At 34.4% G+C, this 27,663-nt stretch overlaps 1 protein-coding gene across 1 annotated transcript; it reads right to left on the minus strand.

Moving 5' to 3' along the window:
• Window positions 1-1,454: 1,454 nt before the first annotated feature.
• On the minus strand, window positions 1,455-24,915 carry mep1bb (meprin A subunit beta b). Its single transcript, XM_022678174.2, has 14 exons — window positions 24,775-24,915; window positions 22,981-23,008; window positions 22,798-22,845; window positions 22,671-22,711; window positions 20,759-20,837; window positions 16,658-16,775; window positions 14,046-14,224; window positions 10,747-10,965; window positions 8,120-8,272; window positions 6,646-6,861; window positions 6,036-6,506; window positions 5,033-5,212; window positions 3,123-3,393; window positions 1,455-2,159 (listed from the first exon to the last, which is right to left on the minus strand). Exons 1-14 carry the CDS (start codon window positions 24,850-24,852, stop codon window positions 1,931-1,933), a joined length of 2,310 nt encoding a protein of 769 aa, XP_022533895.2. The 5' UTR covers window positions 24,853-24,915; the 3' UTR covers window positions 1,455-1,930.
• Between the last annotated feature and the right edge of the window lie 2,748 nt (window positions 24,916-27,663).

Here is a 27,663-nt window from a genome sequence, read left to right on the forward strand (position 1 = left end):
GTAAGATGGCAGAACAAGCACTATATTACATTAGATTAACGTGTAGTTTCAATGTTTTATGGCAGAATGCTTCATAACAAGCATAAAAAAGATCGCTAGTAGTTAGTTTCAGTAACTGTTAGCTAGCTAACTAGCTAACTTTCCAGTTCCACCTTAAATAACGCTACAGGTGGCAGCGGGCTGCAGCATTTAAGGCGGAACGGAAAAATAACAATAAGCTAATCAGAGCTAATTTCAGCTCCTCATCACAGAGGAATTAAGGAATGGACAATATGAATTGATTTCTCCACCTCCTGCCCCCTTTCTGAAGAAATACAACCACCTTAAATTAACTAGTTAATCAGCAGCTGCTCCTGAACTTTAGCGCTCCACTGCTATCATCACATCAGCCCAGCAGCGTCACCTACACACCACCGCTAGTAGCCTGGTAATAAAGCAGTGTTATTTATTTATGTATTTATTGTTCATTAACGTCATTGTGATATCCCAGTGATTCCTCTGTCACTGAGGACCCACATTCCTGCACATTTTATTGTTTTTGTAACACATTACTTGCTCCAGGACCAGTGTATATTATGGAGGGTTTTTTTTTCAATACGATTCATAAGCCAGAAGCAGAAATATTTATAATTCAAATCGTTTTGAATCAAAAATCGATTTTGAATCGAATCGTGGCCCCCAAAATCGGAATCGAATCGAATCGTGAGATAGTAATCGATTCCCACCCCTAATAGAGATGCAGATTTCATTTTCCAGCAGGATTTGGCACACCGCCCACAATGCCAAAGGAACCAATTGATCTTATATAATATTATATTTTCTGAGATACTGATTTTTGGGTTTTCATTGGCTGTAAGCCATAATCATCAATAATAAAAGAAATAAACTTTTAACATACATCCTTCTGTGTTTAATACATCTACACACCATGATATCAAACATCACAGAGACTTGTCTCTACTCTCTACAAACTCATTACTCCACTAGGTGTCAGCACTGCTGCATGCATAGTAAAGTTAATATTGAATACATTTAAGCTCCATGTTTTTATACTTTATCTTTGAGGACAGATCTGCAGACTCTTGGTGAGATTTTAATCTCAGTGTCTTCATGAGGGAGAGTCACCTGGAATAGTTTTCTCAGCGTCTTGAAGGAAGGAGTTTCTGGAGGTGCTGAACAATAGTTGTTTGATTATCCTTCACGCTGTGAAGCTCCAGCTCATCCCAATTAAATCACCTCAAATCACCATCTCAGTTCATCAGGTTTAGATCAGGGGTTTAATGTGGAGGACAAAGACTGTTTTTTACTGTTTACTACGTAATTCCATAGGCTATGTGTCCCTTAATAGTTTAAACAATTGCTTTAATATTAATCTACAATATAGAGCATAAATGAAATAAATAAATAAAGAAAAATATACTGAAAATATTACTAAATCATTTGGAACCATTTGGAAGTCAAAGTGCGGTCAGACTGATTTTTTTTTTATATTTATTTATTATATTTTTGCATATAATTATTCCAGCAATATCTACAATTCAAACATTGTTTCAGTGTCAGCAGTTTTACAAGTTTCCACAGTTTTGAGGCAGAATTAAATAAAAATTAAATAAGTTTAATTTTTAATAAGGAAGGCATGTATAATTATACAATTAAGATATAGGGGAAAAAAATAACACATTAAAACATTTAATTTAATTTCTTTCAGACCAAAGTATACATGAAAATGAATAAAATCCTGTAAGTATGCATCTGAAATGCACACTGCTCTGCTTTAGCCCTCAGGTAATTTACCTCACATCCAATTACACAGTGAGCCCAAAGGCTTCCTGAAGCTCTTATTAATTATGAGTTCATACGTCTGATATGATATGCTGCGTGTGTTCTCCAGCACTTTATTAATAAAAATCATTAAAAAAAAAAAAAAGCTTTACGATGGAAGTTTTGCTGATAAATTCTGCATGGTTATTCCGGTACCCATATCGCCCATCTTCTTCATGTACTTCTTCTTCAGACAGACCACACTCACCACCGTCACGATCAGCATGACGGCGAAGACCACCACTGAGGCCACGGCCGCCGTCACCACGTTCTCCTGGCTGGAACTCTTAAACTGGCACTTGACTCCATAGTACCACCAGTCGTCACCAACTGCACACCTGCAGAGAATTATATATATATACCGTACATTTAAATACTGTATTTATCTTAAAATCCTTTAATTTTCCCAAAAATCATCAGTGCATCTTATAATCCAGTGCTCCTTATGAATGAATTTTACCAGTCAGGTATTAAGTAGCATTATACAACTTATTATAGTTCCGACCTCACAATCTGATTGGTTGAGAAGTGATTTAGCTGTGCTGATATTTGTGATAACATCACGGCCTTCTCACACTAAACTTGCATCACTCCGCCGAGCAACGGCGTATATACACAGTACAGTTTTGAATCACCGGCACCAGTTAGCTTAGCACAGGCTAGCGCTCAACCACGGCACGCTCGCCCGCAGCGCTGGCTCGTCTTTTGTGGAAAAAAGGGAAGGAAAATCGCTCGGCTAATGACGTCTGACAGCCAGAATGGTAACCTAACCAGCCAGGCTAGGCTAAGCTAATTTATTGCTGAGCTAAAGCAAGCTACGCTAACCTAACCACAGTCCAGCCGGCTAGCTAAAATAGCTAGATATATACTATTTTAACATTTATATATATATATCATAAGCACAGCTTATAATGTTTAATGATCACAAGTCATAATGCTTAATAAACTATGGGTATAATGGGTTATGCATTTTTATGAATATTTATAGCCACGTTTATAATGCCTTATGAATGCAGTATAATATATTAGGAATGTAGATAATGTAGTCTAATAGAGATGACATTCATAGGAAGTGTTACCAAGTATTCTTAATTTACTTTGAGGTCTTTATAGATGTAGACTCTACTCAACCAGACTCTAAACATTGGAAACCTCCTTCAACAATAAGTACAAACATTATTTAACATTATTGTTTCCTTCATTTATTAAAGGGTTAACCATAGGGTTTCCATTTTAGCATTTGTAGGTGTTATTTAGTGAACCTGTGGAACGATAGAGCTGCAAGATTTTACTGTACGAACCTGCACACGGCTTGTGTGGCACCTTCCTTTACACACACCCCGTCGTTTTCACACGTCACTGTGGAGCACGGGTCATGGGGGGGTAATGTGGTTATGGTAGGCTGGGGAGTTGTGGTGGATCCAGATGTGGTGGATCCAGATGTGGTAGATCCAGTGGTAGGAGAGGCTGTAGAGGTTGTGGCAGTTATATTTGTGGGAGGAGTTGTAGTTTCATTTGTAGGCGGGACTGTAGTTGGGGGGAGGGGCTGTGAAGGCACCAGGTGGGATATATCTGTGGAACAAAAAATCAGACACACAATTACAGAATTAAAGTAATTGTAATTGTAAATAAATACTGAAGTGGTCCAGACTATGAGGGAAGACATAAGGAATCATGTAGTAACTTAAAAGGCTGGTAACTGTGATGAACTTATCCTGTACAACAGAGGAAACTCTTACTCTTCCTTTCCTTGAGCTCCCTCTCCTGATGAGTGCCAGTTTTATCATTGTAACATTTTTGATTGTCTTTGCATAGGCTGCACTTAAGGATTCCTTTAAAGTTCTTGAAATGTTTCTTTTTGGATTGTCTGACCTTCATTTCTTCTCAAAGTATTTTTTACTTTACTTGAACATTACTCAAATATTCACTATTCACTGTATACCTGTAACTCTACCTCTTCACTACTTTACAACTGATGCTCTCAAACACTTTATTAAGAGGCAAGAAATTCAAGTAATTATCTCTTGATGAGTTCAGCACAGCTGTTAACTGAAAGCCTGAATTCCAGGTTACTCTACCTCATAAAGCTGACTGAGAAAATCCAGCAGAGATGTGCAAAACTGTCTAATCTAAGCAAGAGGTGCTACTGTAAAGGAAGTAAAATATTTAAGAAATTTTCCCATTTTCTCCCAATTTAACTTGGCCAATTGTTCTAACCATTCAGCTGCTACTCAGCTGTATTTCCCCCATCACTAGTGATGCCACAACACAAGAAGGGTGAAGACTAGAACACACCTCCTCCAATACATGTGAAGTCAGACTCCGCCTCTTATTGAACTGCTGCTGATGCAGCATTACCAAGTAGCATCACAGTGCTAACGCTCGGAGGAAAGTGCAGCGACTTGGTTCTGATGCATCAGCTCACAGACGCAGCCTTGTGCTGATCGTCATCACCCTAGGAGTGATGAGGGGAAAGAGTACATCTACCCTCCAAGAGAGAGCAAGGCCAATTGTGCTGCCAAGCTGCATGACTGGGATTCAAACCATCATAGTGGCAGCGCTTTAGCTCACTGGACCACACTTTTTTTGTTTATTAAATAATTTTATATGTTTTCCTTCATAGTGTGGCTGACTTTAATATTAATCTACAATACAGAACATTTTTAAATAATAAAAAAACATGGAATCTCAGGTGTGTCCAAACTTTTGACTGGTACTGTTTATATAAATTTGGAATTGAGAATAGAATTGTAGTGAGGATTAATGAGCAGCATAGAATTGAGTAGAATATATATTAGTACAATACATGTGAATGAAGAATGGACAAACTACAGACAAAATTAAATACAGCTTTGGAAAAAAAATTACGAGTTTCTAATTTACGATTTTACCAAATTGAAAACCTCTGGAATATAATCAAGAGGAAGATGGATGATCACAAGCCATCAAACCACCAAACTGAACTGCTTGAATTTTTGCACGAGGACTGACATAAAGTTATTCAAAAGCAGTGTGTCAGACTGGTGGAGGAGAACATGATGCCAAGATGCATTAAAAATGTGATTAAAAACCAGGGTTATTCCACCAAATATTGATTTCTGAACTCTAAAAACTTTCTAACTTATTTCTATCCATGTAATGGAAATTATAGGGACCTATATACATCATTAGTAAATGAGTGTATAGTTTGATTTCGCTCCAATTCACACACCTTCCATGGTGAGAAGGAAGAAGGCATCTCCACCCTTGATGAAATCTCTGCTGAGAGCTCTGGCCTGGGTCAGGTATACAGATGTTCCTGCTCCAGGACCCCGGAAGTACTTAGTCCCGCCCTCCTCTGTCACTTCCACCCCCACCTTCCTCGGATCATCCCAGAAAAACATCCCAGACCCTATAATACAGTCATACAATATCAACATTAATATAACATGACCATCATTCTGCCTACTTAAGTTGAATGATGCTATTTAAACGTGTCCAAGAATTGCCTGTCCACCTTGTCATCTGACATGAGATAACCCCATCCATTTAAAAAATTTAACCATTGACATCAGTGACATCACAACCTTCAGTAAATAATTAAGTATTATTATTATCCTTCAGTATTATTATTATTATGCTGCACTCTATTGTTGAAATGACATGTCTCTACTCCACTCTACACTGGTGATAAATGGTGATAAATTATCCAGCTTTGGTTAACAAACCTTACTGAAGCTCAGTGATTACCTATGCAGGAGAAAAATAGCCAGCTTGCCCATTTTTATGGCTGCAAAACGCTATTTGCATGGAGTTGTGTTCTATACCTGGCAACTCTGGGTGTGGAAATGGGACGAGCTCCTTTTAAAAGTGTAGTTTTTTGTTCTACAGCTCTGTTCCAACCATTTTAACAACTTAAATTATTTAATGAAGGTTTTACATTCTATTAAAACAGTTTTGACACGATTTCTCAAACAATAAGTTATGAAATTGATGTTGTTTCATTTATGGTACAGGATGAGGATGTTAACCTTTTGATGTCTTAACTGATTCAATTCTGAAGTTTGTAACAATATTTGAGGAAATGTTCAAGTTTTCGTTTTTGTGAAATTCAGATTATGTTAAAAGCTAGCAAATTGGAAAAAAACTTGGGAAAATGAAATTTTCTACTTTCCAGTGTAGCCCCAAATGGTCCCAAAATTTAACTTTGGACAAAGTAAAATCTTTATTCCTACCTTCAATTGTTGCTTCAGGCTCAGTGGTGGCGCTCCTCTGGTTGGACATGCGCTTGCGGATGTCCGGGTGCTGGTCCATCAGCATCATGGTCATCTGTTTCCATGGACACGGCCAGACAAGCCCAGCATCGACCACATCGTCCCCGGACGTCAGGTGGGCGTAGGCTCCGAGCTCCCCAGGAGACGACTCAGTGCCGTTGGGGTACAGCCCCATCTGGAAGCTGTAGCCGTAACTGGATTTAAAGCGTGGGCTGTAAACGGCAGTGCCCATCGGTGTGTTTTCAATCACATCCTTAAAGTTTTTGATCCGCCATATATGTTCTGGGCAGGTGGTCTCTGATAAATTGATATCATCCAAGGAAAGCCCTCCAATGGAGCTCCCAGAGCCTTTGGTGCCTGCGAACACCACGCGGAACTTTCTGGAAACGTTCAAACTGACGTGGTGGAGCTGCCACTGGTCCTCGGGAGGTCCTGGAAAAAAGAAAGATGGAAAAAATGGTTTAGCTCATGTTTATCTAATCCTAGTTCTCCATCACTGATTCTGATGGGTAAAAAGTCAAGTTTTTTTCCATAGCTATTGTAGAAACTATTGTAGTTTCTCCAGACTCACCATTGATTTGCTGGATGAAGCGCAGTGTACCATTAGGATTGGCCTCGTCGTACTCCCGCACCCAGATGGCCAGCTGGTCAGTGGGGTCTCCACTGTTGTAATAGAAGAACTGCAGGCACTGGTAGCCTCGGTTAGGGTACAGCAGTCGGCTTTCCAACAGAGCTGTGTGGCCTGGGGTGCCGCTGGAGGTGATAAAGTGCATGAAGTAACCTGTACCTAAGGAAAAAAAACACCAGGAGGGATTTACAGCAAGAGAATCACCTGGAAATATCATCAAACCATCTGATCATCTTAAGTCGTTGACCAGCATTGAGTATGTTTTAGTTTGAGATTGATGGGTTACCTACGGTGGCCCTGAAGTGCAAAACAAATGAACATATCAGAAAACAAAATTACGAAAATTAAAACAAATTTACAAGACGCGAAACACTTTTCCCAAACTTCACTCTCTCTTTCACCGTGAAGCAGCTTGACTGACAATGGTCCGCAACAAACACTTCTTGTATGTTAGACCCTCCCTTTCCGTCAGAAATCGCAGTTTTTAAAAATGTTTCAGTGCAGGCAAAATTGTTTAGCGTCTTGTAAATTTTGTAAATTAGTTTTTTCTGAAATGTAATGTTTTTAGCCCATGTAAAATAGTTGTTTCTTTGGTCATTGTGTTTTCTTGAATGTATTTATTTTTCGTATGTAAATTTGTTTTAATTTTTTGTAATTTTGTTTTCTGACATGTTAATTTGTTTTGCACTTCAGGGCCACCGTAGTTACCTGGTCCACAAACATGATCAAACTAGCTAAACCAAGCTAGACAACCAAACAACTTGGCCTTGTTTGTCGTAGCCATGTTGGTCGACAAGCATGATCATTTTGGACTAACCAGCATCACCAACAAGTCGAAATGAATGATCATGTTGACCAAGTAAGACCAAGCATGACCAGGCTTGATCAATAAGACCATGCTAGTCCATAAACATAAACGATACAACCAGTTCATGCTAATTTTATAGCTTGGTCAAAGTGGACCAAGCAATCTCACCCTGGTCAACCAATGGTCTTAGTCCAAGAACATGTTAAGCATTACCAGAAAGACAAAATTGGTAGACCAGCTCTTGACGAGTATAGTGTATGGTTTGGTATTGGTCATGTTGTGGCACTAGCATGGTCCTGTTGATCCTCTTTGAGCTTTGGCAGCTCAACCAAGACCTTGCTGGTCAAACAACTTAATTTTACTGTTCATGCTGGTTGCCATCCACCTTAACCAGCATAGACCAGCTTAAACCACCTGAAACCAGAATACCAGCAGAAAATGGTCTTGAGTTGGATTTTTCAGCAGAGATGCCAAGCCATGGAAGCAATACAGACACTGACAGCTTGGCATTATTTGTAAAACAGCTGTTTAAGTACATTATTATGTTTTAATACAGTAATTTAGTTCCATGTTGCCCGATAAGAAGTAGTTAGACCACAAATATAGTACCAGAACAGCGCCCCATGTTGGAAAAGTCAGTGTCTGGACCACCAGCTGCTCTGGCAACACGTTCCCAGTCCGCCTGATCATCGGCACCTTGGATCATCCCACAAATATTCTCTTGCTCGAAGTCACAGGTGTCCAGAAAAGTGGAGGAACGTGCTTGAGGAGAAAAAAAGAAAGATAACATCAACCAGCAGTAATAAATCAGACACTTTGGACAGTCATAAATTTTGATATACTGAAGGTTTACCCTGATACACCATCATACAAGACAATACAACTGTCAAAACTGTAGACTTACCAAGATGATATGCATACAAAAAGTCCATGCTCAGCTATGTATGTTCGTACTCATAATATTGATCATTTTTACTGGTGGAAAGTTCAATAAGGGCATCTAGGCTTTGGGTCTAGACTGTAGAATTTGAGATTTAGGATCTGGTTGGTTGGGATGATTTCTACTGCTTGGAAGCCAAGTAGCAGACAGTCCTCTCGAACCTTCATGGTTTTCAATTCTCTAATGAAACCATTGAAGGAGCTAAATGTTTTAAAATCATAGTGAAGGCCAGAATAAAGTCATAAATATGGTATTTAATTCTTTTTTTTTAAATCAGGTGTATTAATCCATTCAGTCCTGTGAGGTAAAACTATAAGAATGCTGTTTTCTGCATTTAATACATGGAAATGAACACTCTAATACTTTAACATAAAAACTATATAAAAATTAAATCCAATTAAATGAAATGTATTTGAGTGTTTTTTAATGCCCATTGCACTGGAAGCATGTATTTGACACTTTTATTTATCATATGTGATATTGACCTTTTTTATTTCAAAAAACAACTCTAAACATGATCCTAAATCACATAAAATGAGTGAAAAATAGCTTTTATTTCTTAGCCATTCCCTAATGTCCTAATGAGTTGATTTTGTTTTTCTCTAAATTATTATTATGTGCAACCAAACATTAAAATAAAAAGAAGAAAACACATGATGTCCATTATAATGGACACATGGTCTGAAAGGGTAAAAATGTTTATTGTTTCTAAATTAGTTGGAGAAAATTACTGTCTACAGTCCAGAGAAGGATTTCTAGTAAAATTTGCCAAAGCTAGCTGAACTTGTAGACAAGCAGCTAAATTAGAAGCTTATTAGAAGCTTCACTCAGCCAAACAAGTAAAATAACAATACAGCTAATGTAGCAATTTATATAAACTTAGCCAAACAGCTAAAGTAGCATCTTAGCCAAATAGCTAAGATAGCATCTTAGCAGAAAATCTAAACTAGCAGCTTAGCCAAATAGCTAAAGTAACATCTTAACCAAACAGCTAAAGTAGCATCTTAACCAAACAGCTAAAGTAGCATCTTAACCAAACAGCAAAAATAGCATCTTAACCAAACAGCTAAAGTAGCATCTTAACCAAACAGCAAAAATAGCATCTTAACCAAACAGCTAAAGTAGCATCTTAGCCAAATAGCTAAACTAGCAACCTAGCAGAAACTAGCAGCTTAGCCAAATAGCTAAACTAGTAACCAAGCCAAACAGCTAGCTATATTAGCAGTTTACATACAACTGTATGTACAATTACAACTTATTTACATGTTAGCTAAATTGATAAACTTGTTAAACAGCTAAGCTTTAACCAAACAGCTAAACTAACATGTCGGCTAAATAGCTAAACTTCCCGTTTGTATAAACGTAGCCAAACAGTAAACTAGCTTATATATACTTAGCCAAATAGCTAATACTTAGCCAAATAGCTAATCACTAGCAGCATAGCCAAACAGTTAAAATAGCAGGTTAGCCAAATAGCTAAACTTGCAGTTTAGCTAAAGTAACAAGTTGGACAAATAGCTAAACTTGCCATTTGTATACACAGCTTATCTTGCTAAACAGCTAAACTAACAGTTTAGCTAAACAGCAAGCCATATTAGCAGTTTACATACAGTTAGCCAAATGGCCAAAATACCACTTATTTACACTTAGCCAAATAGATAAACTTGCTAAAGGGCTAAGCTCTTAGCTAAACAGCTAAAATAGCAGCTTAGCCAAACAGCTAAATTAACAGGTTGGCCAAATAGCTAAACGTCTCATTTTTTGTATACACTTAGCCAAAGAGTAAACTAGCTTATGTACAACTATCCAAATAGCTAATTTTGAAGCATTGATTTGAACATTATCAAGACCAGTAACTCAACTCCCCAGCTCATCCCAATTCCTAAAGTAAGGGGGCAATCCCCTCAGTCCCACTGTTTCCCATGCCTGGCATTAGGAATGGTGCCAATAGTTTCATGTTTATCTGCTCCAGAGACTCATATTTGGTGTATCCCGTTAATTTGTTCTGGCCACAAAAGATTCTGCATTGTGAAAGAGGCCATAGGGTCGCTAACTGGTCCAGATATTAAACCTGCTAGATATTTGAAGGGGGTTTGTGAGGCACTGGTGATCACTGAGCCTGCTGTTGGACCTCATTACCACTGAGGTAATGGTGGCTCAGTGGTTAGAGCACCAGGACATTGATAACGAGGTTGCAGGTTTGGCAAGTTGCCACTTTCAGACCCTTGACAGTCGTGGTCCTGATTCCTTCTTAATCTATGTAAAACATGAGCATCTTAATAACTAAAAGACTTACAGCATTTATAGAGCCTGTTGAGCTTCAGCAGGTCGCTGTCGCTGAACTCCATGCGTTGGCCGATGACGTCCAGGAAAGCGGGAATCTTGGTGACGATGGTGGGTTCGGTGCCGTTACGGAAGGAGTTCTTGCTGTAGTGCATCATGGAACCATAGTCGTAGGGTACGTTCAGATTGCTGGAGGTGGTGTCGTCGTATTTGTTGAAGTTGTGCTCTCGGCCTGAGGGATAAAATATGATATGAATGAATGGAGAACTGCATTCGTCATCGTGACATATGAAGGCTAATGCTAAAACCTATATATCTCCAAAATACAATATATATTTTTTTTACTAACACATAAAATAAACAGGATATGGCATTAGATATTAAGGAAACATGCTATTGTGGCGGCTCTGGGTTGTGTGTGTGGCTGCCTGCAGGTATGTTTCTGTTCTCCTGTGTGCGAGGATGACAGGGGTGGGGCATCTCCCTTGGGAGGGGTTATGCAGAGAGGGTGGGCACCACTCTGGATCTGCCATCTGGGAGACACACAGCTGGGTTGGTGGCCTTTGGTTTTAGCTCTCCTATTCTTGTTAAAGACTGTAAGTGAGTGGCAAGCCTGTTTAATAAAAGAGCTTATGAGCATTCATCATGAGTCTCACGGGTCTTCCTTCCTCTTCCACGCCACACTATGTTAAGCAGGAACTTGGCCACACAATATTTATCACAATACAGATGTTACAGTTCAACTTATCCCAATATATTGCAATACTGTAAGCAAGGAAATGTACTGCAATTACTTAAATCAAATGTTAAAAAAACTTCTATGTTATAAAAACACATTTAAAAAAAACTGTCTGAGTAAAAGAAAAGGTTTATCCAATTTTTATCCAAACAGAACAGAGGGATTTGAAGTGGGACAGTAAGACTACGTACAACACTGCCATTGAAACCTATCTTTACTTGTAAATGTCTAATTAAAAAATATATACAGTTTTTGAACATCAATACATAGAAATAAACAGCAGAAACTGAATGTTTAGCTGTTTATACAGCTCTAAACAAAATTAAGAGACCACTTCAGTTTCTGAATCAGTTTCTCTGATTGTGCTATTTATAGGTTTATGTTTGAGTAAAATGAACATTGTGGTTTTATTCTATAAACTACAGACAACATTTCTACAAAATTCCCAAAAATATATATTGTTATTTAGAGCATTTATTTGCAGAAAATGTAAAATGGTCAAATTAACAAAAAAGGTGCTGAACTTTCAGACCTCAAACAATGCAAAGAAGAGTTCAGAAATCAATATTTGGTGGAATAACACTGGGTTTTCATCACAGTCCTTTTCTTGCATCTTGGCATCATGTTCTCCTCCACCAGTCTTACACACTGCTTTTGGATAACTTTATGTCACTCCTGGTGCAAAAATTCAATCAGTTCGGCTTGTGACCATCTTGATTATATTTTAGAGATTTTTAATTTGGTAAAAACAATTTTAAGTATTTTTTTCCAGAGTATGTTGAACTTATCATGTGCTTGTAGGTTGTGTAGGTTCAGCTTCCAGAACTTGGCAACCCATGGGAGCTTAGTGTTTGAGTCTCTCTGTTATTTAATTTTTTTTATTGAACTTTGGCCTCAGTTTTATACGCTTGCTGTCATTTAGTATATATTGTTCCTTTAACATTTAATGGTAATCAATGTACATAAGATTTAATTCAAACTTTATTCAGTTTTGAAACATTTCTGTTGGTTCATGTATCATTCATTTGCTAAAAAATGAAAAACAGCACAACTAGAAATACAAGGCTTTGACTGACAGTGATGATATTAAGTGTTGTGTCTTGTCCATATTGAGACGTGTGTCTTAACATGTGTTTAAGAGAGTAATCCTGAACTCAACATGGACTCTGCACCCAAATATGTGCCCAACAAGTGCCATTACAAGTAATTACTGCTGTCTGCTGTGTGTTAACTGCCAGTGTGAATAGGGGGCGTGGCATAAGATCAGCCAATGAGATAAGAGGCATGGGTAATGATAAACACAAGGTCTTTTGTAGTTATATGCTGTAAATATTGAGACTACACTACAAATTATGATATGTTTCCTGAACTAAACTCACTGATCCCTTTCATAAAGACTTTAATTATAGTTAGCAGCTAAATTCATATGATAATAAACGCAACTATATCTTAAAATATAGAAAAAGTATCCAACATTCTACACATTTTAGTTTTAGTTTAACACATTCACTTCAAATTATGAAAGGATTGTGAATAAGATGCACTGTAAAATCTAAGTAGTTAGGCATGCAGACATTTTTTAAACTTAAAAATAGGCAGAATAATTGTATTTTTTATCAAATAATACTTTTTAGTATAGTTTTTTGATACTTGAGTTTAATTTAAAACTTTAGTTTAGATGTAAGCACAGTGCAATTTTGTTTATTATTATCGTTACTAACAACTAAATCATTTTAAGTGAAATGTACTGTGTTCAACTCATTCATACAACTAATTTATGTAAGCTGACATCACTCTAATTGGCAATAAAGAGTAAAAATATAGAATATTCCATGAAAACCTTTCTATTGTTTGAACATATTGAAAAATATGGACATTAAATTTTCATTTAAACAAAACTGAGATATAGAGATAATAAAACTGCTAATGAAACACTGAATAAATGCTTTTACAATGTAATGTAATGCAATGTCATTAATAGAAATGAATTTCGTGAGAAAAAAAGGCCGCCTTTCAACACGAGTGATGGCCAAAATGGGTTCTAGCATTGCAACAAGTCAATTGTTTTTTTAGTACAATATAAAACCCTGTGCGTGTGCAGATAACTAGAATATAGAAAACAAAGATATTACAACACTAAAAACAGGGTCCTTCAAAACAATGGTTCTAGAGGATACCCAAATAGGACCCCTAAAAAGCTTTTAATTAAATATTTAAACATGTGAATTTCATTAAAATCAAGCTTTATATTAGAATAAATTTTGATGAATACAACAAGACATCACTCTAATTGCTAAGAAAGAGTAGTTGCTTTTATATAACATTGAGCATGGCCTAATTCTACACTAGTGCATGGGTGGCCACTGTAGCCTGCAGCCAATAGAAAGCCACTCTCAGCAGCAGAGTAAGGGTTAACTTGCTCTTACAGACAGCTACACTTAAAAATAAGTTTTATGAGGATGTATAGTGAAGGACGCTGACTACACACTGATGGTGAGCCATTTTCACTCTGCAAGTAACTCAAATAATAAAAAAAAAAAATATATATATATAAATTTTAGGTGCTGCAGTACCTTCTAAGATGCGATCCCACATGATGGTGACGTAATCGTCTCTATCAGAGCGGGACTGCTCGTGCCAGAAGCCGAGAGCGTGGAGGAACTCGTGCTCAATAGTGGCGATTCGGTCACATCCTGCACCGATGGACAACCGCTGCTTCCCAACATGACGATTCCCCACAGAGGAGAAGCACCTGTCCATACAGAGAAACACATCATTATATTATACACACACATATATATATACTGTTTATGATATTTATATACTAGTATATTGAATTATGTAAAAGATTGGCACAATGTATTGTATAAATAATATAGATAACTATAGATAAACATTGAAGCTCAGCTCGCTGGGATCACTGAACCATTATAAAGCCTGTGACTGTTTTATATATATATATATATATATATATATATATATATATATATATATATATATATATATATATATATATATATATATATTTATTTATTTATTTATTTATTTTTTGTATTTATCTGTTTCTGATTATTTTAAATTTACTTTTGTAGCTTATTTTATTTTAAGTGGTTTTGTGAATTAATAAATAAATGTCTAAATAAAGCACACTTTAGTTTTTTAAATGTTAAAAATTAGATTACATTAAAAAAAGGTAAGTTATTTATTGTAAGGGTATAAATGAAAATAAAGAGTTTCTAAACACCACCAGAAAGCCTGTGACTGTTTTAAATGAGTTCATATATATATAGAAAAATTGATTATTCTAAATTGATCTGGTGTGTATGTGTGTAAAGTGTGTGGTATGTATGTAGGTTTGTGTGTGCGTAAGTGTGTGTGTATGACTGTGCCCAGATATGGATTGGCACTCTGTCCTGGGTAATTGCTGTAGTGCCCGATGCAGTCCTCCAGGTGGACGGTTGTTTCCGGTTGAGAGTACGCTGTGCGCTATTGGCTGCCGCTTCTCACCGGTGTGTGGATGAGTGTTGATGTGTAATGTGCTTGTGTGTAAAACGTGTTAATTGTAAAGCGTCCTTGGGGTTCTAGAAAGGCGCTATATAAGTTTAAATTCATTCATTCATATACAGTGCCCTCCATAATTATTGGCACCCCTGGTTAAGATGTGTTCTTTAGCTTCTCATAAATTGAGTTTTGTTCAAAATAATATAGGACCACGATGGAAAAAAAGTAAAGTCCAACCTTTAACTCAAGTAAATTTTAAGGGGGAAATAAAATCCCTGACTAAGAAATAATTATTCTTCATAAAATCACCTGTTCCACAATTATTGGCACCCCTAACAATTCTTAGGAAATAAATTTAATAAAAGTATTTCTGTCACTTCTACAGTAGTTTACGAAGTTGATCAGAGTATGTAGGAACATTTAATTAGTAATTCACAACTTCCTGTTTCCCTGGGGTATAAATATGACGTGACACAGAGGCCATTTATCTTCAACATGGGAAAGACAAAGGAACATACCATTCAAGTGAGGCAGATGTGTGTTGACCTTCACAAGTCAGGCAATGGCTACAAGAAAATCGCTACTCGCCTACACCTGTCCATATCTAATGGGATCAGGAGTTTCTACAGTTTCTGACTCTCTTATTGCTGAGAGAAATTATTAATAAGCATGTGATAAGAGGAATAACCTGTCTCTATATTACTATACATAATTATAGTAACCATGTGTGCCTATAACAGCAATTTTTAATGTTGTGTTCAGTGTTAACTTTTAATGAAAATCAATACACAGTATGACGATTTTATTCCAATTTATTTTTAAGCATTTCTATTAGTCCAATCATCATGAAATTTTGACAAAATGCGAAGAAACTCTGAAATCTTTGAATGATTAGTATAGATGAACAATATATCAACCATTTCCACATTTTTTTGTTTACTCTTGTAACTTGTAAGTGGTTTTGTGAATGAATGAATAGATACATGTCAAAATAAAGCACACTTTTTAAAGTTCTTTGAATGTTAAAATTTAGATTATATGGCAAAAAAGGTAAGTTATTTATTAGAAGGGCTTAAATGCAAAATAAAGATATAGGTTTTTTTATTATTTCTGAACAAGCCCCTTGTCTGATGGCATGGACAATAATAGCCAGACACGGCCGGTCACCATCATTACCACTCACTGCACTGCTCTGTCCACTCTGGGTGGTAATATTAACCTTTTTACTATCTATTCTATTCCCATCTGAACACACTATCGGTCCTCACTCCATCTCCAGTAATTCATATGCATCTACTTGCCGTGAGCATGCTGGCCGGTGTTCAACCTCACTCACAAGATAGCACCTCAGAACTTGTACAAGTGTGGGCATTTTCGAGCCATTCCCTGAGGTACCACTTCATGATCAATTTACATCTTGCTGTCCCATAACTTTTGGCATGTCAGTAGACCCAAGCCTTTTAAACTAAGACAGAAGATTTATTGGCGTATAGGAGTTATAAATATTTATGATATCTTCACTACAAAAGCTGTAAGAGTTTGATAAGCAGCTGAACTACAGTAAAATAACATACTATTAGCTCTGAACTCTTCAGGGTATATAAATGAATAAACATTGGCCGTGTAGAAGATTATTACAGCACAGAGCTATTTAAATCTGAATTTTATTCACAGTTTTACTCACCCGCTGCCTTTGAACACAGAGATATAGTTCTGCTCTCCACTCCAGGGTGTGTAGTCAATGCACGTCTTCAGGCGATACTGTTCAAAGGCCTTCATTATAACACCTTTGGCATTGATATCTGTAAAACAAGCATCCAGACACTCAAACCGGGGCAGTTAAATGTAAGGCTGAACATGAAAAAACACAGCTGTGTAGAGAGTTCATGTTAAAATAGAATATTCTATGAACATATTGAAAAATGTAGACATTTAAGGCACTATTGTACACTCTCTATTCTATTTTGGTGGTGAAAAACAGGTGCGCCACTGACTGATTAAAACCCCGACAACAGTCAATGATCAGAGTGCATTCCTATAGGTGCTCCCACTGCTGCAGAGCATAAACCTGACTTTTACATCAACAATAAACAGAATAAAGATTAAAATTACATTACTGTTCTCTTAAATGAGCTGCTGGTGTATCTTCACAGCGTGAACACACAGGTCAGTATCTGTCTCTAATGAGATGCACAAAAGCATTGCGCTGTTAAGGTAGGAACTCGACAAAGTCAGAGCTCACCTGCCTTTTAAAGGGAATGATAACTGAGACACCGATTGGTTTATTTCACGTTACGCACAAAATTAACCACACCCATGATTAAAAAAGAGAATTAGTTAATGCCTTCTGTGAAAGGCGAATTTTTTTTTTTACCTCCTCACGATGCCAAAGACACACTGACATGCCCCCAAATCCTGCTACGTGATATGCAATTGAGCAGGGGTGGGTTTCCCGAAAGCTTCGTAACGCTAAGAACTTCGTTAACTCATACTTAAGATTGATCGTTAATTAAAGAGTGTTTCCCAAACCCGTGCGTAACTAAAGTACTACGTAAACTCGATCGCAGATTAACGAGTGCTCTCACCCAGTCGTTATTTTTAACGAGCTTCTTTAGGGGATCTCGACTTGCAGTTCAGCACCTTAAACACCAGGGACCGCCAATTTTGAGGAAGAAAAATTATAATTTCCGTGTTTGAAGCAATTATATTACATTACTATTAATCATAACCAATTATATTACTATATAATTATTAATATTAATATATTATATTATATTACTATTAATTATAATCAATTATATTACTATATAATTATTATTATATTATATAATTATTATATTATATTATATTATATTATTTCATTTCCCGTGTCTGCGGGTGCTCCGGTTTCCTCCCACAGTCCAAAGAAATTAGTTCAGTCTAATTAGATGTCGGATAAAAATTGCCCCTTAGGTGTGAGTGTGTGAGTCTGTGTGTCTGTGTCTGTCTGCCCTGTGATGGATTGGCATCCTGTCCAGGGTGTACACTGCCTTCAGGCCGATGCCAGCTAGTATAGACTCCAGCCACCAAGCATCGACACCCCCCCCCCCCGCGCCCCTTAACGGATAAAGCGGTTGACGAGTGAGTAAATGAGTGAATAAGTTATATTACATTATATTATATTATATTATAATGCCAACTGTGGCTTGTAGTCTAACTGGGCAATCAAACCCACGAGTAAATTATTTAAATCCAGATTAGCGATGATAGAAGTCTTGACATTAATGCGGCAAGAAATGCAATCAGTCAATTCCTGCAGATGATGCTCACGGTCTAAGCAAAGCTGCAAAGTCACCAAGTTCATCTGGGCAAACTCTGGGGTGTGTCAGCTCGCAAATATCAGTCAAAAGTTGGACACGTCTCATTCCATGTTTTTTTTTTTTTTTACATTGTCGATTAATATTAAAACCATGAAAACTAATTGACGCAAATGGAATTAGTAGACAAAAAGGTGCATGGCTTTGACAATCCCCTGACATTAACCCAACTGAGATGGTGATTTAGGATGAGCTGGAGCTTCACAGTATAAAGTACAAAACATATTTCTGTTGGTTTAAAATGTAATATATATATATACATATATATATATATATATATATATATATATATATATATATATATATATGTATATATGTATATATGTATATATATATACACACACACAGGAACATATGTATTATTATATTATTTTTATAATAATAAAAATTAGAATAATAATAAATTAATATTACTATCAATATTACTGTTAATAATATTAGTATAATATCTATTAATATAACATATATTAACAATAATAGTTTTAAAAATGTAAAAATAAGTTTAATGTTTTAAAATAGATTAGATTTTCGAGTATTTATTTAGTCATATGTATCTTTAGGAGTATAATGTTGTTAATTACAACACATTTCTACGTTTTTAGGGTGTAATAGTGAATAAATACTGCATATTGCAGTGTTGAATCGATATTTGTGGATCGATTGAGCGCGCTGTTTCGGGGGAGGAGTCAACAAAGATGTTCTTTAACCTCGTTCGTTAATTTTCACGTTGCGAAGCTCTTTGGGAAACACTCGCAGAACTGGCTCGTTCTTTACACACGTCATTCGTTAGTTCGTTCGTTATTCGCTAAGATTGATCGTTTTCGGGAAACCCACCCCTGGGCGCTAAAATGAGCTAAAATAAGGCCCTTAATTTTCATTTCAACACATTTAGATATGGAGGTAATACAATTAAACACATTAAAACTGAAGAAATAACTATAAAGTATAAAAACCTTGTTTTTCTAAGATGTAATTAATAGAAATGTAATTTCTAGGCTGCTAGTCAACAGATACATAGACCTAATTAATAAGGAGAGCAGCCACATTGCAATATGAATGCAATATGATTTTTTTTGTGATAATTATTGTACTCATTCAAGTATAAAGTCCTGTTCTTGCTGGTTGTGTTGAGAGTGGAGGTTGGTTAGTTTGCTAATGGGGATGCACCCTTGTTCTGTGGAGATCTGCGCAGGTGCAGCAGCCCTAACAAACTGGAAAATTCTATAAATAACTGGTGCATTATTGATTTTAAATAAATCAATGGTACCATTTTAAAATAACACTACCTTTATAAAGGGTTTATAAATGGTTTAGTTTATTAATGGTTACTAATTAGGTTGTAAATGCCTTAAAAAGCATCAATAATCAGTTATAACACATATGTAGAAAGGTACGTAGACCTGTTGTTTGCCAAATGGTGAACCCACAGCCACATAACTAATTATTAATGATTTTTAAGGCATTTAAAACCTAATTAGTAACCATTAGTAAACTAAATGTAAACCATTTAGAAACCATTTATAAATGTAATCTTATTTTAAAGTGGTACCGAATCAATAAATAAAAGTAAGTGTGTTTTTAGAAATAAGAATTTGTTAAAGTAATTAAGATTATACACTGGATAAAAACTGTTTAATCCATTTTTGAAACACTAGTACGTAACTGCAAGGTTGAATTCTAGCAGTATCTGAGTTTCTTTAATGACTGTGTTGTTTCCTTCAATTTTTTTGGCAAGTGTGACCATGCAATAAAATCTTATATAACCAAACTGCTTCAGCTCTGCTTGATAACACAGCCATGCAGAAAAATTTAAGACTGAAACAACCACAATATGCAAAATAATAATTGCATATATAACTATTTTAAGTAAAAATGTTTTAAAATGATCTAAATTTTACTTAAACTAAATCTCTTGGCATTATATATAACAAATAATTTTCTTGATGGTTGTGGTTGGTAGTGAAATTGAACTCAGCTTTCCAGAAAAGTGTAATTAATCACAGTTAATTTAAGGGGGGAAAACACTTTTTCAGACAGGGCTAGATTGATTTGCATAGTTTTTTTTCCCCTTAATGAATTAAATCATAATTTAAAACATGATTTTTATATTTATATTTACTTTAATTTGTCTGATATTAAAGTTTGTCTGATAATCTGCAAAATGCAAGTATGAAAAAACGCAAAAACAAAAGAAATCTGTAAATCTGTATGTAAGCTGACATCACTCTAATTGGCAAGAAAGAGTAAAAATTAGAAATATTCCATTAAAATCTTGAAAAAAAAAATTATTTTAAATTAAAACATTGGAAAATATGGACATTCATATGCATAAATTCATATCCTCTCCATATAAAGTTCTATTTTGGAGAAATATTGGCTTTTTGACACTGTGTGTCAAATGTGACATAATCCATACTGATGCTACTCACCCAAATCATCCTCAAAGTAGTATGGAACCGTCTTTGGCCACAGGTACTGTTCCCCGATTATGGAATTGCGTCCTTCTTTCTGCAATCAAAGCAAATTAAGATGTTACACAAGATGTTATCAGACACTGTTGACGGTTTATCTCTTTATTATCATGGCAGGTAAACTACCTTGCGAAATTAGACACCTCTGATTTCTGATCTCTTAAAGAGATAGCTGGCTGATGGATTCTGAGGTGGATCTTGCATAGAGTTTGGAATAAAATGTGATTCAGAAACAAAATATTCTCTTTATCAAAAATACATAAATACGAGATAGATAGATAGATAGATAGATAGATAGATAGATAGATAGATAGATAGATAGATAGATAGATAGATAGATAGATAGATAGATAGATAGATAGATAGATAGATAGATAGATAGATAGATAGATAGCTTAACCCCTTAACAGGCTTTGGCCCGTAAACAGGCTACAAGTGTAGATGATACAGAACCCATTTTCTCTGCTGTAAAATATATATATTTTTTAATTTTTTAAAACATTGAGGGCTTTGGTGAAGCTGTTTGTTCTCTCTCTTTACCCCACTTAATAATTTTAGGTTAATTAGAGGAATCAACCCAAATTCTGCATATTTGACAATAGACGTTAAAACTAGACAACTGTGACAAAAATAAAGGTTTGAGAGACACAAAATGTTTGACTTGTATTCAGTTAAATATTGATTTTAAAATGTTCAGGAAAAAGACAATTTTATGATTTTTATTCACTATATTTTTACAGTTGCATATTTTCTTCCAATTTTTATATTTATTACAATTATAACTAAGATTTTTACTGATGTTTCTTATTAAACATGAAACCTTAAGTCATTTTTTTCTGATACAATAATATCAGGCATAAAAGTAACAAAATTAAGTCATCATTAAGTATCGGTTTGTTGCTGACAGTTCTAAAAAAAAAAGCAATTATCTGCCGATACCAATATAATTATATATTTTTTTCTACATTATAAAAGAATACTGGATTAATTATATCCTGTGCAACAGAGGGAACTCTTGCACTTCCTTTCCTGTGGTAGTCCTGATCAGTGCCAATTTCATTAGTATATAGTTTTGATGATCTTTGCAACGACTGCACTTGAAAATACTTTTAAAGTTCTTAAATGTTTCGTATTGACTCACCTTCATTTCTTAAAGTATTTTTTTTTTCTTTACTTAGTTGAGTAGTTCTTGCTTCTCATAATCTGTATTAGAACATTACTCAAATATTCACTATTCACTGTATACCTGTAACTCTACCTCTTCACTACTTTACTTTAACTGATGCTCTCAAACAAGTTATTAAGAAACTCAAGTAATTAACTCTTGATGAGTTCAGCACAGCTGTTAACTGAAAGCCTGAATTCCAGGTGACTCTACCTCATAAAGCTGACTGAGAAAATCCAGCAGAGATGAGCAAAACTGTCTCTATTTAAGCAAGAGGAGCTACTTTGAAGAATCTAAAATATAAAAAAAAAACATATACTGGTTTGTTAAACACTAATATTACTAAACTAAACAATTAAAAATAATTCCATATGTTTTTATTCATAGTTTGGATGAGTTTAGTATTAATCTACAGTACAGAACATTTTTAAAATAATATAAAAAAAAAACTGAATTTATGGTGTGTCCAAACTTTTGTCTGGTACTGTATGTGTAAATGATTATAGTATACTTTTTGTTGTACTTTTATAAAATACTATAACAATTCTATTCCTAAATTTCAGTAAATATGTAAAAATTACTCATAATATTATGTATATTAAGGTTTCTTGATTTTAAATAAATACACTATTTTACTTTATCAGTAAAAGAATTTGTAAAAAAAATATCTTTTATATTTAACAGAGTGTGTAAAAAAAAGCTTACCTCAAATACAATATCTCCTTCAAAAAGATCCAGACCAGCAGCTGAAAAACAACATCAAAAATGATAAGATGTGATAATGCATGTTTACTATCAATAGTGACAAAAACAGTGTTTTACTAATTCTTACCGTCATTCACATCAAAGAGATCCTCTTTTCCAGCATCCACATCATACTCTGTTCAACCAATCAAACATACAGAGATAATTCAGGTCATTCTGTACTTAATTACAGCTCATATTAGTGTGATAAATTATTTGTTTTTAATAACTGCACGTAATTTAAAGCTCATTACTGAGAAAAATGTCTTACCTATGACCTTGGGCACTTTGGGTTTTGGCTAAAAGGGAGAAAAAGAGGAATTAAAATTCAGAAAAAAAACACACGCAACGTACAACTGCATAAGACATGATAGTTTTTCAGTAACTAACTGCATATTTGACACAGTTCTACAGCATGTAATGGATCATTTCTTTACTCTCTGATTTATTGTAGTTATTAAATAATTAACTGAATCATTTATTCTAAATGCTGAGTGCTGAATGATGCATAGCAGATACTGAAGAAGCACAGTGGTTGTTTTTAAATATTATGCAGATGTTACTATGTGAATATTAGTAATATTAGAAGCATATATATACAGTCATATGAAACAGTTTGGGCACCCCTATTAATCTTAATCATTTTTAGTTGTAAATATTTGGGTGTTTGGAACAGCCATTTCAGTTTGATATATCTAATAACTGATGAACACAGTAATATTTCAGGATTGAAATGAGGTTTATTGTACTAACAGAAAATGTGCAATATGCCTTAAACCAAAATTTGACCGGTGCAAAAGTATGGGCACCCTTATCATTTTATTGATTTGAATACTCCTAACTACTTTTTACTGACTTACTGAAGCACAAAATTGGTTTGGTAACCTCATTGAGCTTTGAACTTCATAGCCAGGTGTATCCAATCATGAGAAAAGGTATTTAAGGTGGCCAACTGCAAGTTATTCTTCTATTTGAATCTCCTCTGAAGAGTGGCATCATGGGCTCATCAAAACAACTCTCAAATGATCTAAAAACAAAGATCGTTCAACATAGTTGTTCAGGGGAAGGATACAAAAAGTTGTCTCAGAGATTTAACCTGTCAGTTTCCACTGTGAGGAACATAGTAAGGAAATGGAAGACCACAGGGACAGTTCTTGTTAAGCCCAGAAGTGGCAGAACAAGAAAAATATCATAATAATAATAATTTATTTTAGGTCCTTAATTATATACAACAGACACTGAGTTATTAATATTTTTAATATTTAAAAATAATTGTATTGTATAAGTTATTGAAAACTGTATTAGTGTATTCTAATACCTGAATAATTAGTAGCTAATTAAGATAGATAGATAGATAGATAGATAGATAGATAGATAGATAGACCTCTGTAATATAATCAAGAGGAAGATGGATGATCACAAGCCATCAAACCAAGCTAAACTGCTTGATTTTTTGCACCAGGAGTAAAGCAGCATAAAGTTATCCAAAAGCAGTGTGTAAGACTGGTGGAGGAGAACATTTCATGATGCATAAAAACTGTGATTAAAAACCAGGAGTATTCCACCGAATACTGATTTCTGAACTCTTAAAACTTTAAATCTATTTGAGGTCTGAAAGCTCTGCGCCTTTTTTTTTTTTTTTTTTTTTTAGCCGTTTCTCATTTTCTGCAAATAAATGCAATAAAAATGACTATTTTTATTTGGAATTTGGGAGAAATGTTGTCTGTAGTTTATAGAATAAAACAATGATGTTCATTTTACTCAAAATTAAACCTCTAAATAGCAAAATCAGAGAAATTGATTCATTTTCTTTCTTCATTTTTTTCAGAGCTGTACTTTAAATAGCAGCTATACAAAGTACCCAGATGTTACAAAAGAAGAAAACGATAAAATGATACAGATAAAGATAAAGATACATTAAAATATTAAGTATAAAAAGTGGAAGAGTATAAAAGTATACAGTAAAACAATCAATCAGATTAATAACTGATCAATACACCCATGCTTTAATGGGTTTAAACACATTGAAACATAACTGACTGAAACTTTATAAGACAAAACTTACCAGACAGTTGAATTGAGAGGTGAGAAGAGTTAATAGAGTATAAATAATAAACACAGAGACTGCAGCCGTGTTCCTCATGCTGAAAGTACGGTGAGGAGCTGGAGCTCTGCTGAGTGAATCTGGCTTTGATCTGATGGAGTTATTGTACCAGGTTTGAGTTGTAAAAGGGGCATGAGGCTGAATTCTGCGTAGCTGGCGTGATGGAGCTGATACGGTGAGCGGGACGGCAGATCAATGATTGACAAAAACCTGACAATGGTCTGTGAACAGTCCAGTGTCATAAAACTGATACAGAGCTAGATAATAAAGATTTAGCTGTGAAGATAAACTACAGGGCTTAAACCCTGGATACTGCAATTTCCAGCTATAGTCCCAATACATATATGTACATTCCTTGGGTGAGCATTATCCTGCTGAAAAATGAAAGCTACTGTACACTGAAAAAAATGTTTCGCAACTTTCTGCATTTGCCTTTTCTAAGTAAATTAAATTTCAGATAAATTTAAGTAACTTCAACTCGGTTTCAAGACTTAAATGTTACACAGAGTAAATAAGTGAACTGAACTTCAGTCAATCCTTTCTTTTAGTAAACTTTACTTCATTTATTTTTACTGAATCAATCCTTTCTTTTAGTAAACTTTACTTCATTTATTTTTACTGAATCATTTCTTTTAGTAAACTTTACTTCATTTATTTTTACTGAATCAATCCTTTCTTTTAGTAAACTTTAATTCATTTATTTTTACTGAATCAATCCTTTCTTTTAGTAAACTTTACTTCATTTATTTTTACTGAATCAATCCTTTCTTTTAGTAAACTTTACTTCATTTATTTTTACTGAATCAATCCTTTCTTTTAGTAAACTTTACTTCATTTATTTTTACTGAATCAATCCTTTCTTTTAGTAAACTTTACTTCATTTATTTTTACTGAATCAATCCTTTCTTTTAGTAAACTTTACTTCGTTTATTTTTACTGAATCAATCCTTTCTTTTAGTAAACTTTACTTCATTTATTTTTACTGAATCAATCCTTTCTTTTATTAAACTTTACTTCATTTATTTTTACTGAATCAATCCTTTCTTTTAGTAAACTTTACTTCATTTATTTTTACTGAATCAATCCTTTCTTTTAGTAAACTTTACTTATTTTATTTTTACTGAATCAATCCTTTCTTTTAGTAAACTTTAATTCATTTATTTTTACTGAAGTAATCCTTTCTTTTAGTAAACTTTACTTCATTTATTTTTACTGAATCAATCCTTTCTTTTAGTAAACTTTACTTCATTTATTTTTACTGAATCAATCCTTTCTTTTAGTAAACTTTACTTACTTTATTTTTACTGAATCAATCCTTTCTTTTAGTAAATTTTACTTAGTTTATTTTTACTGAATTAATGCTTTCTTTTAGTAAACTTTACTTCATTTCTGCATACAATATTACCTAATTACAATTACCTAATTTATACAATATTACTCAAATAATTTATGATACATAATATATTATAATTCCTGAAATTTAAATATTTTTTATATTCTCAACACATGGATGGCATGCAATACATTATTTTTAGGATACTAATGTATTACATGCCGTCCACATGTTGAGACAGTGAGACTTTCTTAAACTTAAAAAGTCTGTTTACAAAATAAATCTTTAAAGTTATGTAAATATTTGAATGTGTGTTTTAACTAAAAATATTACAATTTTAGTAATGCAGAAAGTTGGAAAACGTTTTTTCAGTGTAGAAGCCCTGCCATCAGACCTGAACATGCTCCTATTTCATTTCAGCTCATTTAATAAAACCCCTATCCAGATAAATCTCTCCTCCATCCAGATAGAGTGAATCTAATTGTGATTGGATGTAGAGAAGTAGAAACACATACCATTCATCACAACTACACATGTCCCCCCCCCCCACACACACTCCAGTAAGAACATAGCAGACGTATGTAGTCTAGTATGAAGATGATCCGTGCAGAGACTCAAGAGAACTCCAGATAAACTCCAGTCCAACTAAACTTTAATATCTTTAATATATTTACATTCTACTAAAATACATTCATTTACAATCAGCATATATGCAGCTGAAACAGGGAACAGCCGAGTGCAAAATCCCAAATTATATTATCAACATTAACATTTTAATAATAGAACATTAAAGTCATTATGGCTTTTAGTAAAATGTGTTTTGGGGAGGGGGGGTAGTGCACTATAGAACTCTGTGGGCGTGGCCTAAGCTTTTGTTCTTAATGGCTTTATTTTTTTCTCTTTACTTTACTTTTACTTTTATACTTTAAGTAGTTTTGAAAGCAGTACTTTTTAAACACTTTTAATTAAAGAGTAAAAATCTGGTGTTGATTCTTCTTTAACTACTACAAAAGTATTTTATTAAACTCTAGTATCTATACTTCTACCTACAGAGTAATAAATGGAGATACTTTTCACACTTTAGAGCACAGCTAGAACCTTATGTTCTTTATTATAAAATACAGCAATTTCTTTAAAAAACCTATTTGAAGCATAGCATAGCTCTAAGTGAGGCTATATGTATCTAAAAACTAATTTAGGTTATTAATCAGTGGTGTGTTTTTTCATTGGCAGACAACAAGCCCTGGCAAAGGAAAGGAGCCCATGATTGTTTATTAAGCTCAGTTGGAAACTCCACTTTTACATCATATATATATATATATATTAAAAAACCTTACTTGGACATATATATATATATATATATATATATATATATATATATATATATATATATATATATATATATATATATATATATATATATACTGTGTCCTAAAACAGTACTAATATATATATAGTAGTATAGAAAAATACTATTTTAATAGATGTATAGTACCAGTTAAAAGTCTGGACACATA

This window comes from Astyanax mexicanus, chromosome 8 (assembly GCF_023375975.1).
Source record: "Astyanax mexicanus isolate ESR-SI-001 chromosome 8, AstMex3_surface, whole genome shotgun sequence".
Lineage (NCBI taxonomy): Eukaryota > Metazoa > Chordata > Actinopteri > Characiformes > Acestrorhamphidae > Astyanax > Astyanax mexicanus.

Coding starts and splice junctions, on each gene's coding strand:
- mep1bb (XM_022678174.2), bottom strand. CDS start 24,852: ATGAGGAACACGGCTGCAGTCTCTGTGTTTATTATTTATACTCTATTA. Junction 20,838..22,670: donor AAGGAGATATTGTATTTGAG/GTAAGCTTTTTT, acceptor CTTTGATTGCAG/AAAGAAGGACGCAATTCCAT. Junction 6,862..8,119: donor CAACATGGGGCGCTGTTCTG/GTACTATATTTG, acceptor TTTTTTCCTTAG/GTACAGGTTACTTCATGCAC.